Here is a 15,657-nt window from a genome sequence, read left to right as displayed (position 1 = left end):
GGAGGGAAGAAGATCAGCAGTGTAGAGACCATGATTGCCATGGTCCAGGTTCAAGGCAGTCAGTGGTGTCTGGCCTGGGCTGAAGAAAGAATGCAGAAGCATAGATAATAACTGTCTTAGATCCAGTCCCCCAGATGCAAACTCTGAGAGCAGGAGTCAAGTGATAGCAGTTTACAACGGGAGTGCTTCCAAAAGAAAATAGGAAGGGATTTGGGGGAGCAAAACAGAGCAGCCAGGGAGGGCAAGCAAGCGTGTGGCTTCAGGTGAAGTTGAGGCCTCAGCTGCGTCTGGAAGGGGCTCCAGGTTAAGTCAAGGGGCCCATCCTGCCTTGCCTGTACTCAGGCCTTGCCTATGGAGCAGGGCAAGGAATGAGGAGGGAGAAAACTCCAGACACTGCTGACTCTTGGAACCTTTGGGGCAAAGCAGCTCTAGCAGTCCAAGGACAGTCATCTGATGAAAGTCTCGGGTTCAGCTGTGAGAAGCAAAGCGTACACAAAGGGTGAGGGAATGAGCCGTTACGAGTTCTCTTATATCCCAACATTTACAAAAGAATGAGCTTATAAAAGTGAGATATATGTTAAGTAGACAGAGAGATCCATAGATAGATATGATAGATATAAGACATAAAACATTGATATCTGACTTACCAAGATGTTATATTTTCCCAATTTTCCCCAATAATCCAATAGTTCATAGTATGTTCTCTAAGATATGAAAAGTGTGTTGTAAATGTAAAGTGTTACATCATAAAGCAGCCTTATTTAGTTGGCATGACTTCCTTCTCTTCTCATGTGAACTCCTCCCCATGTGTAAAGGAGATGGTGTCTTTTTCCTGAGGAGTTAGCACCTTATCACCAGAATTTGCCTGAAGGGAGCACACTCACTATTAAAAAGTACTAGGATGGTTGGGCAGTGCTGTGTGCAACCTCATTTGAGATTCATGAGCAAAACTTTAAAGAGAAACCAGTCTACGAGGCATGTGGTTTTTGTCTAACAGCATTCAGTATCACAGGATCACTCACAGAGAAGGAGATATTTGGACTTAACCACAGTTGGAAGTTAGCCAAATTAGTTAATGCAGGGGAAAAAAAGTTTAAAGGAGATAAATGTTTGCAAGTAAATGATTATGGTGATGGATCATGGAATCTAGGTTGGATAAAAAATAAAAAGTAACATATATGAATTAATTGGAAGTCTTAATGTGGTCAAGGAATTGATGAATTAGATATACTAGGTAAATGAGCCAAAGTTAATGGTCAGAGAGAAGAACACTTGACATTGAGATTGAGGTGCTGCAATTTTTCCAGATGACAAGGTCAAGGAGAAGACCTTGGAAGCAGATGACATAGGTGAGATAGAGGAAAAGATTACTAAAGCCAAGGAAGTCAAAGAAATAAGAGACTAGGGTGTTTGATAGAGTCATCCAAGTAGTAAAATATCTAAGAATAATAACAGGAGTGACAGTTTTCCAAGTTCTTTAGTCTCCTGCTTAATCAATCGAAACAAAGAGAAATAAAAACAAAACCAACTCTGAAAGACACCCTGAATGGATGAGCAATTAACTTCTGCAGCAACACAGCACTGCCCAACGGAATCCTAGTACTTTTCAATAACTTCTGTTCACCATGGGACCATAAATTAGGCACAATGATTATATATAAATAACAAAGTAATTTTACTTTTATTACACTGAGCATTGATACACACAAAGACAATGGCAAACCTACATGGTTTCCCTTAATAATTATTCAGTATCTCCCTGGATTCCTGGTTAAAAGCTGTTAGGGTCATTGGGAAAGTAATTTAAAAGCTACTCAAAGGCTGGTGGCTCAGTGGTAAAGAACCCACCTGCCAATATAGGAGACGTGGGTTCCATCGCTGATCCAGGAAGACTCCACATAGAGCAGAGCAACTAGGCCTGTGTTCCACAACTGTTGAGCCTGTGCCCTGGAGCCTGGGAGCTGCAGCTACTGAAGCCCACACACCCTAGAGCCTGTGCTCCTCAACAGGAGAAGTCACCACTATGAAAAGCCCGCACACCACAATGAAGAGTAACCCCTGCCTATCACAACTAGAGAAAAGCCCTTGCAGCAACGAAGACCCAAGACAGTCAAAAACATTTTTTTTTTAATTATTTAAAGAAAAAAACAGTCCTTTGGGTAAAGAATTCTCTGAGTCCCTAATTTGTGGGTAGGAAGGTTAAACAAAGTAACTTCAGGCACAGTTCTTGATATAGGTTAGTTTATTGGTTCACACCAACCTTCAAAGGAGGGTGCAGAAAAAGGATTAAGAAAATGGGCAAGGGGAAGTGAATCAGTTGCACTTAACCTTCAAAGTCTTTTTACTTCACGGTAGCTTTGCAGTTAGCTGCTTGCATTACCCACCTGTGGGAAAGAAAGAATGAAAGGAGTATGGCAGTAAGAGAGAGAGAAGACAGAACAAGAGAGGGAAGGGCTAATTGGAGCCATGAAGCTATAGCTGAGCTACAGGAAGCACATATGTGTCCTTGCCAAAAATATCCCTGATCATTCGTCCAACTTCATCTTGCTCCCCTCTTTCCTCCTAGCTTGGCCCAGACTCTATTTGACTGTATTTCTGTTCTCAGAGCACCTACCTCTTTGCCATCTCAGTTTCTTCCCAGGCCCAGTCCTTTAGTGTGGACCCCATCCACCCTCACACTTGCCATCCAGGATGGGCCTCCACCCTCCTAGCACGTATCTTTTAAGTCTCAAATATCTCTTCTGAAAGGGCTTCCCTAAGCACCCATTTTAAATTACATTTCTAGGTTATACTTGCCAGTAATAGCTTTTCTGTTAGTATAGCCTTTTTCACAGTTTGCAGTTGACCCTGTGTTTGAATAATTCTTGTGTTTACTCTCTCTCTCTCCCTCTAGTTTAGAAGCTCCATGAAGGCAGAGATCATGTCAGTTTTATGTTCTATCCCAAAGCCTACCAGAGTCATTCAGTAAACACTGTTGAAGAGAGAAACCAATCATTTGAGAGGTTTAATAAAGTACTCTCATTTGTGTCCTTTGGGATATGAATATTCACAAATGGCAATGATTATTGCTGTCAAAGTAGGATTTGTGTACTGGTAGAGTTTTAAACCCTTTGGAAAGGCTAACTTGTATTATTACATCTGATCCATGTGTTTAAACTGAAGACAATTAAAGCGGAAGTCTGCTAGATGGATAAACGCAGTGACTTGGTATTTCAGGTTGGAATTGTACAGTATGGAGAAAATGTAACTCATGAGTTCAACCTCAATAAGTACTCATCAACAGAAGAGGTGCTTGTTGCAGCAAAAGGAATAGTCCAGAGAGGCGGCCGGCAGACCATGACAGCCCTTGGAATAGACACAGCAAGGTATGTGTGTTCAGACGCTCAGTTGTGTCCAAATATTTGCTGACTGTAGCCTGCCAGGCTCCTCTGTCTGTGGGATTCTCCAGGCAAGAATACTGGAATGGGGTGCCATTTCCTCCTCCAGGGGATCTTCCCAACCAGATTTCAGGGATTGAACCCTAGTCTTTTAGGTCTCCTCCATTGCAGGTGGATTGTTTACCACTAGCACCACCTGGAAAGCCCACAGCAAGGTATATAGATTAAAAAATAATAATAATAAGCCAAGGTAAAAGACTGTACAACAGTAACTGCTTACAGTCTAGTGCTTTGGAGTATTAACTGAACAGTTATTATTACCTTAGTAATATTTAAAGCCACCTTGTTGAAATCATATTCAACTGATTAGCTAATAATTATAGGATCAAATTTTCTATATTACAGTCTCACCATTCTTATCTTTCCTTTTATTCCAAGATTTTGATTGATGCAGAACCAGTCAAAAAAGTCATGTGGTCTACAGCATCATGTTCTTGGGTACTGAGACATAATATTAGATAATATCTTTTCCCTTTATTCTCTGTTTTCAGCTTCTAATAATCTTGGTATAAAAAATGGATTAAATTAGTCCACTTCTAGTCAGTATATGTGTATACCATAATATGTCTATAATTTTACAGCATTTCACAGATTTAAATTTACAGATGTAGGGTTGTTGAAGCTCTCAAATAAGAGTTTTTAAGAAGGCAAATTAAACATCTTATTTGAAATCATTTTCAGTGAAAAGTTTGAGAAGAGGAAAGGATTTCATTTTTGATACCCTCTCTTTCTCTTCCTTACTTTCCCCAAATTCCCTCTAATTCACATTCCTCCTTTCCTCCCTTCTGTAGTTTCCTCCATGGAGTGCACATAATCCACTCTGGCTGAATTGCATTCTACAAAGATCTACAGAACTATCCTTTCCTTACAGTGTAGGGCATCCTCTTTTCTGTATTTTTCCTGATCCCACTCAGCTCTTTTGCTTATTTCTCCCCCTTAATCACCATGAAAGATTCTGAACAAAAACTGAATAGTACCAAAATCATAGGAAATCTAATAAGCAGTATGACTAATGTTAAGGATCCTTCTCTTAAGAGCCTTCAACTTCTGGACTCTCACCTGACTCTGAAAAGCCCATCCTCTCATTCCAGTTAAGATCCATGTTCTAAGAGGGCTAAAATGGTTAATATGGATACTCCAAAGAGTGGATTGGATCTTCAAAAATTTTAAATTTCATGTTCTGCTTCAGACTCATAAATGTTAGAAAAGCGTGTGGTTATAGTTAATATGGGGCCCGTGAGAAAAATAACCACAAACAGATGGGGTAATTTTACATTTACCTGCCCATAGGATCACCAGTTTGCATGCACAGAAGTGCACGTGTTTAAGTGTGCTGAGTGCACTTTCTTAAATAATTGACTAAATGTGACTGTACATTCAACGTAAATCAACGTGTTCTTTGAAACTCTGAGCCTGTAGGGAGCTGTGTCCTCCAAAGGCAACCACTTAAGAATGAATATTCATCTTTGAAAACTAACTGACGAAATATTCTGACTGCCTTGCTCCTGCATAAATACCACTCTAAATACCATGTCCCTATATGGCTTTTGCCTCTGTGTTTTCACAGAAGGTCTAGCTGTGGGGCATAGAGTTTATTGAGTTTTGTATATAAATAAAACTCCGTAATGACATTGCTAAGTATTCTTCTTATACATTAGTTTTGCATGTCTAATTATTCTTTATTCCTTTCAGGCAGGATCAGTTCAAACACTATTTCTAAATATTTAGAATCCTTACTTCCATTTTCAGTGTTTCCTAGTTAAACATATTTTTATATCCCCTTATCCCTACCCCTGATGCTGAAGCTGAAACTCCAATACTTTGGCCATCTCATGTGAAGAGTTGACTCATTGGAAAAGACCCTGATGCTGGGAGGGGTTGGGGGCAGGAGGAGAAGGGGACGACAGAGGATGAGATGGCTGGATAGCATCACCGACTTGATGGACATGAGTTTGAGTAAACTCCAGAAGTTGGTGATGGACAGGGAGGCCTGGCGTGCTGCGATTCATGGGGTCACAAAGAGTCAGATACGACTGAGCGACTGAACTGAACTGAACTGAACTGATCCCGACCCCCAAATTGTCTTTCTTTTCGTTGTTTCACATTATTTACTCATAAAGCCTGGATTCTCCTGTCCCATAGAAAGGGATTCTCCTGGGGTGTATTAACATATAAAGCCATGCAGACTGGTCAATGCTTACTTTAAAGAAAGCATAATGGATAGTGGTAAATGGGGGTCAAACATAATTTGCAGGAAACATCTGAAACATAAAGGGTATACACATGAGCTCTGCCAATGCTACCCATAGAAAGCCAGTCCTGGTTTCAGAGCTACCAGATTTTCTTTAAGGAACGTCTTTTAATCATCGCCTTCAGCTGATGTTCATTCAGTTATGGCCTTGATCTTCAAGAGAGTCAGGAAATTTTGGCAGTCTTCTAAGATAATGGTCCCCAGCCTTTTCAGCACCAGGGACTGGTTTTGTGGAAAACAATTTTTCCACAGACTGGGCAGGAGGAGGATGGTTTCAGGATCACTCAAGTGCATTACATTTATTGTGCACCTTATTTCTGTTATTATTATATCAGCTCCACCTCATATCATCAGGTATTAGATCCTGGAGGCTGGGGACACCTACTGAAAGGAATCAGAATTATAAAGAGGATTGATATCTCATCATATCCATGTCCAGATTTCGTTTAAAGGCTAGACTTCTATTTTTCACCTTTGTAGATAGAAATAAGTAAAAAATCTGTTTGTCTGGTATAGAGGGCAAAGATACACAGTTCCCCAGTGGTCAGTATTTAAAAAAAAAAAAAAAAAAAACTTCTTTTTCTCTTTTGAAAATTGTAGGAAAAATTGAAAATTAAAAAAAATAGTACCACAAAATCCTATGTACACATCAAACAAAATCAACAGTTCTTAACATCTTGTCATATTTGCTGTAAGTCCTTTTAAAGGGAAAGTAAGCACAGATGAAATTGTGTTGCTCACATCACCAGAATCCTCTCTCCCTCCTCACATAATATCTGCTACTGTGCATTTACTGTATATCTACAGTAGAACTAATGTTTACCATGGCAAACCATTGGGAGGTTAAAATGAGAGGTGTTTCTTTGGTGTATTCCAAACTGCAGCTGTTTGTCCTCATGACCAAAGTAAAATATTTATCTTTCTGTTGTTTTCTTATTTTCTTTTGACCAAAGTGAAATATTTAAATAGACTATTCAGTACAATGATTGGTACATTTTATACCAAAATCTAAAAAAGTATTATATGAAATCCATTCATTGTTTTAGTCCTAAGTAAAGTGTACTCGTGCAAGACTCCAGAGGAGAATGCGAAGTGAGGAAAAGAAAGTAATAAAGGGAAAGTGTTCGTATGTGTGTGTGTGTGTGTGCATGCAGAAGATACAAAACAAACAAAAATTGTCAGTTTCCCCTATCTTCCATCACTTGCCATAAATACTTGTTGAATTAAATCAAAATTCCTTTTTTGAAGTTAACTGATAGCGTGTTTCCTTTGTCTCCAGACCACCTCCTCCTACCTCATCCCTAGCAGCCTTTGTCCTAAAACTTAATTCAGGCCAAACCTTTCATAGCTAGCCAAACCCTCCTTGCCCCATGAACCCAGCTCTGCCACTGACTCAGACCACTGCCATCTGCAGTCTAATTCCTATGTCTAAATTTTAGCCCATATCCAAGCGCACTCTCAAGCACTCATAGCCGTGCCCATACTGCATTTTCTCCCACACCCACTCTGTAACTCAGAAGATGGCCACACTCTTCTGTGAATGTCAGAGCAGGTGTGGGAAGTAAGAGCTAAAGCAAAAGCTTCTGCCAAAAGCAGACAGAAAGAGGCCTGTCAAGTGAGACAAGGAGTGTTTACAGAGAAAGGTGGGGCTGGGAGAGTATTTAAAATCTGACCTTCTCTAAACCTGCTGTATGCTCCAGTCAACACCTTCCCTTTGAAATTTCCAAAGAATGAAAGACTGCTGCCTTTTGGATAAACAAAATATCCCACAAGGGATAAATGGTGATTAGCAAAATGGTAACCTCTCCATCATCTGGAATAAATCTTAAACTATTACAAACAGTGAACATCATGGCTCCCGGCTTGAACAATGGGAGTCAATGTTAATGGGCTCCCTGGAGCTGGTAGTGTTTTCATTTTGTTGATCACCTTGCCTAAACTTGGGCTGATGTTTGAATTGCTCCTCTTTTGTCTGTGATTATTTCAGGAAAGAGGCTTTCACTGAAGCCCGGGGTGCCCGAAGAGGGGTTAAAAAAGTCATGGTAATTGTGACGGATGGAGAGTCCCATGACAACCACCGGCTGAGTAAGGTCATCCAGGACTGTGAGGATGAAAGCATTCAGCGGTTTTCCATAGCTGTAAGTACGGGGCTAGAGATGGCTTTCGGGCTCTGGTGTGTGCATATTGTGATTATTTTATGAGAGTTACGCAAACAAGGTTGAAAAACAGAAGCGTCTCCATTTGGAAGTGAACTCTGTGGGGGCAGGATTAGGTCTTGCCCCTTTTGTGTCTTCAACATAGTGTCAGGCAACTGGAGACTCAGCAAACAATCACTACAAGAAAGGAAGGGAGAAAATGAGGAAAGGCTGAGGAGGAAGAAGGGAGAAAATGCATAAGAAGCAGCAAGGGAGGGAGAGAGAAAGAAAGGGACAGAAATAGGGAAGGGGAAAAGAGGAAGAGAAAGGGGGAAAAGATGGAGGGATGGAGGAAGAAGAACATATGCCTTCAGCCTCGGGGGAGGGAGGTTTCTTAAATTGATTTTTTTTTAATAGAGAATGAAAGATTTCAGAACTCTAAAAGTTCAACCAAAATTGCTTTTCAACAAAATCCTTTTTATTTATAGTTCATTCAGTTCAGTGGCTCAGTCATGTCCAACTCTTTGTGACCCCATGGACGGCAGCATGCCAGGCTTTCCTGTCCATCACCAACTTCCAGTAACATCAGCTATTACCCACAATTTGTTTATCAGAATTTAGTCAGTGATATTTCCCTTTTTCCTTTCAAACGTGTGAACAGTGAAAGACACCCCATCCAATTGTAGGTAGGGAAGAAAAAGAGATTCATTCTTGATGAAGTCCCAGAACACACAGTTGAGTCACTGCTTCCCTGGGGCGAGGTGCCTATTTCTTATTTTATAAACAGGTGATAGGCTATAAATGGTTGCAAAATTTTCTTTTTCATTTGGGGTATAAGATTTTTAAAAAATTAAAACATTCCATTATTTCTCATTCCGCTTGTTGTTACTTCTTTAAGTTATCATTTGCCAATTATTATTCAGTCCATCATTATCTCTCCTGCTACTACAGCTATTTTGATCTTTTCCAGGGTTGAGGATAATTCCTCATGGCCCAGCCTTCACTCAGAGATACTGTCCACAAGTAGAGACTATGCCTGGTCTCCTTAGTATGCAAAGCCAGCACCTGCCCACTTTGTCCCACACAACCGGGTACCAAAGATGCCATCATTTGTTCAGTTTCCTCCCAGAAAATAGCATATAGTCTAGCATTGCAGATACCATAGATGCAGGTCATGAACTGAATTAATCAGCAGCAGCATTAACAACATTGGGAAAACTTCAGTGGAATTAAAGTATCTATCATTTCATTGTTTCTTAATTTTAAGTGAATCTTATATCACTCTTACATTGTACCTGGCTCCATATTCAGTTTTTATTGCCCATAAATCTGTTTCCTTTTGTTGGATCCTTGGTTGATAATTCACATTTTGCCTCTTATCTGGTCAAAAAGAGGTCTCATGATTGCATTAACCTTCCTGGAGAACCATAAAATCATGAGTCCCTTCCCCATTTTAATCAATGAATTAGTGTCAAATTGCTCTTTGAAATGGTATAAACAAAAAGTGTAGGAAATTTTCACTTTAGCAACAGTTATTTGTTATTTTCCCAATTCATATATCTTCCAAGTGAACCTAATATGTATTTTTTAATTTATACCAAACTAGGAAATAAGACAGTTATTTTACTTCTTCTCCTTGTGTATTCACATGGAAAGGTTTCAGGAATTTCTCCACCCTATTCATGATAAGATCAAATATTCTAGGGGGCCTAGCCCTGTTATTGACTGGACTGTTCCTCCTTCTCCATCTTTCTTCCTTCACAATTTGATCCTGAATACCACAGAGATGTGTTTTGGGGGCAGACAACCACTCAAAAAAGATTGACTACTGAAAAGATAAGCACTCTGACAAAACGGCAAACACTTCCTGTGAAACACTCAGGTTTGGTGAGGGTGCTGAGCTGGTTTGAGGACCCTACTACATGGTCTCTATGCTGTCACTTGAGAATATTAGACATTACTAGCAGGAGCCTGCTTTATATTCAGATTCTAATCTTAAATGATGATGGCAGGGATTATAATGGCTATAAAATTGTATCACCCGCAGCATTCAAATGAAAATAAGGAAGTTAGAAAATATCTTAGAATTTCTTTCATTGGCACACAAAAGGCACTGTGCTACATGTAAATGAGCTTTATACTTTACATTTGACACATCTGCCTCAAGGGAGCTTCAATTCTGACTGTCTACTCCAGGTAAATATTAGCAGAACACCAAATGCCTGGGCTTGACATATTAAGTGAACAGGAGTAATTTAGAAGTATTATTTTGTATCTCTTTTGATTCATAGAAAAGAATGTTTTTACCAGCTACCAGATCCTTGGGTAAAGGACCAAAATACATTTCTCTCTGTTTTCGTTTTTATGCTGTGATACAAAAATAGTTCAAACTGGCTGCAAGTCACAGTAATTCCTGTGAATTCTGTGAGAATTCTTTTCTCTTATAATTTCTGTGGGAATCTCTTCTTACATTTTCTTCTAAATATATACTGCCATATTGCATTTATACATTTTATTTTTATTCTTTAAGTTTATTACTTGGACATCTTCCCGGTTGAACTTTACCCACTTGTCTCTGTCCTGTGACATAAAGCACTAAATGTCTGATAACATTTACATTGCAACGAAGAGCCTCAATTATGTATAGTTCAAGACAATGTTTTATGTGTATCTTTAACGACATCAGTTTATAAGTGAAATGGAAGCTAATGTGTCAATTCAATAGTAAATCTAAAATATGTTAAATAGGAACCAAGGAGGTAAGATAATGACTTACAGAAAAAATTAGGTAAATCAGTGGGGACTTGGAGGGCTTCACACGATACAGAATTTTTATAAATCTAAAAGAAATTCACGCATAGCAAAACTGCTGATAAAAGAGAGGTCTGCCAGTGTGTGCAGAGAAGACTAAGTAGAGAATGAAGTGTTGAGCAAGGCCCAGAGATCCTGAAACCCACACCATGGATATAATAAATACTCTGGACCTCAGAGACTCTGCCTTTTCCATCCTTACTCTGGGGCATGTACGCCCAGCTGTGGTGACACCCACCTGTAGGAAGAGCATTTGACCAACTCTCTAATACCTTTTCCATTTCATTCTCTTACCCGTCAAGCAGCCCAAAGTGGGAAAAGCACTAGTGGTCTCTGTTAAAATGTAGACCACTTCTGATGTTCGGCATTTGCTCTTCAGCCAAATAAACAGGAGCTAAGTTTTTGTGTTCTGGTGTGATTTGAAAGCTCCTCCATAAATCTGGACGTAGTAGTCAAGAGTAATTTCAAAAGTCAAAAAAGCCGCACACACAGTGTGCCCATTTACCTTAGAGCTAGCTCTGGTTTTCCTAAATAGTGTGCTTCCTTCAAAGCAGCTCAGCTTCAAAGCACCGCACAGACAGTAAGGCATTTTTGCCTCCAAGGACATTTTACAGGTGTAGGAGCTAGGTAACTGACAAGGGAACTGGAGAAATGCCCTGGTGGTCCTGGAGCGCAGGAAGCCCCCAGGGCACAGATGTGTAGTATTCCCTCTGCGCCCCTCCCGCATGGGTAAAGAAGCAGCAATAAAGCCCCCACCCCCTTCTCACTAGGAAGGAAAGTTTGAGAACCCATGATGCACTGCCTGCCTGCCTACTTGGTACCCAACTCCTCTTCTCACGTTAACATTTAGGTACATTAGAGCAATTCAGTTGTTGATCTAAACTGTTATGCGTTTTATGATACAAATAAACAAGTATGTCAAAGATCATAAACAACAACACTTAAAACAATCATTCTAGTTATTTTCTTTCTATGAGTGAAAAGCTATACCCATCTTAATAAAAGTCAGTTTTTAAATCTAACATTCTAAACCTAACAGTAAGGAAACACATGTGGAAGCTGAGAGCAGGCAGCTGAGGAGAGGTGGGGGAGCCACGTGTTCAGAGGAGGCGAGGCAGGGGCCGGGCAGCCAGCAGGGATGCCTCCACCCGTGCCCATCTGCCTACATGTCCAAGATCCACCCAGTCCTCGATGCCGAACTGTAGTTGGAGACTCAACTCTTCTCTGCAACAGGACTTTGGAAGCACCATGGAGGTCTCTGTTGTTAATGATGCCAGACAAATCCATGTCTACCGTTTAAAGATAAAGTGAAGCTAGAAAATTCTGGTAATTTCCTGGTTATTAAGGTCATAATTCTTCTTCTCCCCAAGGAGTCGGATATTCTAAAAAAAAAAAAAAAATCAAGCAATAGCACAGAGCTCATGAGTGTTATGGCAACCCACTTCAGTATTCTTGCCTGGAGAATCCCATGGACGGAGGAGCCTGGTGGGCTACAGTCCACAGGGTCGCAAAGAGTCGGACACGACTGAGCGACTTCAGTTCAGTTCAGTTCATGAGTGTTACATTTGCATTTTGGGTTTCAGGAGCATAGAACTGAATGAATCATGAACTTTGGTTCAGGAGACATTCTCATCATTGTCAAAGCATGGCCCACTTTGTTTGTTTCTGTGTCTCTTATTGTACCTGCATACTTATTTTAATAACGTTGTAATAACCATGAATATACTACCCAAACCAAGAGCTAGTTTGGTCCTCTGACAACTTACCACCTGCCTTAGCACTTTCATCACCTGCGTTCCTCCACCTGGTAACCATCAGCCCAAATCCTATACTGACTATCTCTTGATCTTTTTTTTTTAAATAGTCCTTTGGTAACTGTGTATATCTGGAAAAAAAATTAATTTGAAAAAGATTTTCTTGTTTTTAACTTTATAAAAGCTAAAACATACAATATTTCAAAACTTTTAAATCTGAATATTAAATTGTAAAGATTCATCCATATCATTGCATAGCATTATGAATCATTACATTTTTCAAAACTGATATATTTTCAAAACTGATTTTTCAAAGCATATACAGTACAAAATTTCAGTGTGAATACTGTGCACAGAGTAAATAATCTGATGAGTTCTGACAGTTGTATTCATCCACATATTGTTGTTGTTGAGTTGCTAAGTCCTGTCTGACTCTCTTGGCGACTCCATGGACAGTAGCACTCCAGGCTCCTCTGTCCATGGGATTTGCCAGTCAAGAATACTGGAGTGGGTTGCCATTTCCTTCTCCCGGGGATCTTCCCAACCAAGGGATCTAGCCAGGGTTGCCTGAAGTAGGAGGCAGATTCTTTACTACTGAGCCGTCAAGGAAGCCCCTACATACCAGTAGAGTTGCTAAAACTGGAAGAAAGGAAAAAACTTGGTAACACCAAGAATTGTCATGGATGCAAAGCAGCTGAGTCTCTCACATATTACTGGTGGGAAAGGTGAAATGGAAAAATGGAACAGTTGTTCTGGTAAATATTTTGGCAGTTTCTTATAAAGTTAAATATACTTTTATTATAGAACACAGCACCTTCATCCCTAGGTCTTTACTAAAGAAAAAAGAAAACAGATAGTATTCCTAAGCACAAATACTTAGAGCTGCTTTGTTCATAATCACTTGAGACTGAAAACAACCCAGATGTCCTCAACAAATGACTTGTATATCTAAACAGTAGAGTCCTACTCAACAATCAGAAGGACTGAATTATGATACATGTGATTACATGGATGACTCTCGAAAGCTTTATGCAAAGTGAAAGAACCCAGACACAAAAGGCAACTTACTATTTGATCCCTTACCATTAACATTCTGGAAAAACCAAAGCTGTCAGGACAGAAAATAGATCAGTGTTTGCACAGAGTTAGAAGGAAGAGGAGACTGACTACGCAGGGGCAAGAGGCAACTCTTCGGAGTGATGGAAATAGTCTAATCTCAGTGTGGTAGGAACACAACTGTGTAGGTTTGTCAAAATTCATAGAATTGTACATCTAAAGAGGGTGATTTTTACTGTATATAAATTATATCTCAATAAACCTTACTTTAAAAAATTTAAAACTAAATGTTTGAGAAAACCTGATAGAAAATCTAAATAATTACAATTAACTAGAGCAGATAATTCCTGCCTCTGTCTCTTCTCTGTTAAAAAGAATGTCCCTGTCTTAAGCATTTTGTTTCAAACAGGAATGTCCCAATTGTTTATTTTCTAGATTGCCAAGTTAGATTACTACTTAGTCCAACATCTGTTTAAAAAATATACATGTCTGACTTCCCCTTGGTAAGAGTTTCAGGAAGTACTGCCTGTTTGAGATCAAGCAATTCACTGGCTGTTAGCTTTTGCTAGCAAGTGGTGATGTCACTGACTGGAATAATATCAGAGACACTCAGAAACTGTAACATTACTTTTGAACTATCAGTCTTTAAAGATATAGCTGTTAATAAAGAGGGACACAGGAATGGCAGAGAAGAAACCTTGGTAAGCATACAGGATTACCATTTATATTTTTCTACAGCAATTCCAGTATATATTAGAGAATTAATATAAAACAGTTAATATTAAAGAATCTGCAGATTCTGAAAATTACCCTTCTAAGAATGTGGAAATACATAAAAATTGCATTATGCCACAGTACTATATGAGCTTCCCTGGTGGATCAACAGTAAAGAATCCCTGGGTCAGGAAGATCCCCTGAAGAAGGGAATGGCAACCCACTCCAGTTTTCTTGCCTGGAAAACCCCAAGGACAGAGGAACCTGGAGTGCTACCATCCATGGGGTCACAAAAGATTTAGACACAACTTAGCTACTAAACAATAAGGAGGTATATACTAATATATACTTCCTTGCTTATTGACAAAATGCTTGAGATTCTTGTTTAACATCTAGAATTTAAAAGATATTCTTGCTGTTTTTGATGACTTAGATTCTTGGCAGCTATAACCGAGGAAATTTGAGCACTGAAAAATTTGTGGAGGAAATAAAATCAATAGCAAGTGAACCCACTGAAAAGCATTTCTTCAATGTCTCTGATGAATTGGCACTAGTCACTATTGTTGAAGCTCTGGGAGAAAGAATCTTTGCCCTGGAAGGTATGACTTCTTCTCATAAGCCTGAATGTTCTGTCTGCAATTCAAACTCTATGGGTTTTTGTATTTGTTTTTACCACATGGCTAATGTGTTTTTACTGTGTACAGTAGCCACCATGGAACAATGCCCTTTTTCTATAAATCTGTCCTATAGCACTGTGTCTGCTGGCAGTTCTCTTTGTAAGGACCTGGCAGTACTGATGTGAGGGCCAGATGAAGACAATAGTCCAACAGACACGCAAAAACAAAAATGTGACCATGTGTTTTATTTCTTTCCTGTGACACAAGTTTAGAAAATGGAGACAATAGCTCGAGTTTTATTTTTATTTTTCATTTTGGGCTTCTGTAGGACAGTTCTTATACAACATCTCCTTCATTCATTCATTTTCTCAGTTTTGCTCCTTGCCCTTTTGAAAGGTCTTCATGGAGCTCTGCCTCAAGACCCATGGCAGCAAAACATTGGTTCACTATATTTGTCTGAGTCATGCTTCTTCTTTGTACATTTTTTCTTTGATTTTTCAATGGCAACTGGCTATTGGGAATAACAAGTCATGGCATTCCCTCCTCTGCCTGAGGTAGAGATGTCAAGGAACAAATGACTTTGGAACTAGATCTTCCTGAGGGAAAAAAAAGAAGTCTTCAGAATTGTTATGCCAGGCACACTGAAAAAGTCTCTTGCTCACATTCTCCAATGATCTGGAGAGTCAGAGAATGTGTCTTTGTTTCTCAACCTAGGATAAGAAAGCTCCAGACTGTTCTGCTGTTCTGCTCTGTCTGAATCTTGTTGACTCTGTCCTTGTGAGGACAGGCCATGCTGAGGACTGTTGTTTCTCACCTTAAACACAGAAACTTATAAGCACCTTCTCCATCTCCCTGATATGACCTGATAATGGGAAATAGAAA

At 39.5% G+C, this 15,657-nt stretch overlaps 1 protein-coding gene across 2 annotated transcripts in view; it reads left to right on the top strand.

Annotated features, from left to right (window-relative positions):
• The window catches only part of ITGA1 (integrin subunit alpha 1), a 160,826-nt gene that overhangs the window by 85,292 nt on the left and 59,877 nt on the right, over positions 1-15,657 (top strand). For both annotated transcript variants that reach the window (XM_043488942.1, XM_043488943.1), the window contains exons 7-9: positions 3,217-3,365; positions 7,676-7,826; positions 14,592-14,757. In XM_043488942.1, the coding sequence (XP_043344877.1) occupies positions 3,217-3,365; positions 7,676-7,826; positions 14,592-14,757 (466 nt within the window). The remainder of the gene's footprint in view (positions 1-3,216; positions 3,366-7,675; positions 7,827-14,591; positions 14,758-15,657) is intronic.

Source organism: Cervus canadensis, chromosome 16, assembly GCF_019320065.1.
Source record: "Cervus canadensis isolate Bull #8, Minnesota chromosome 16, ASM1932006v1, whole genome shotgun sequence".
Taxonomy (NCBI): Eukaryota; Metazoa; Chordata; class Mammalia; order Artiodactyla; family Cervidae; genus Cervus; species Cervus canadensis.
Note: the sequence above shows the minus strand (reverse complement) of the source record. Positions and strands in the feature narration are given on the sequence as shown.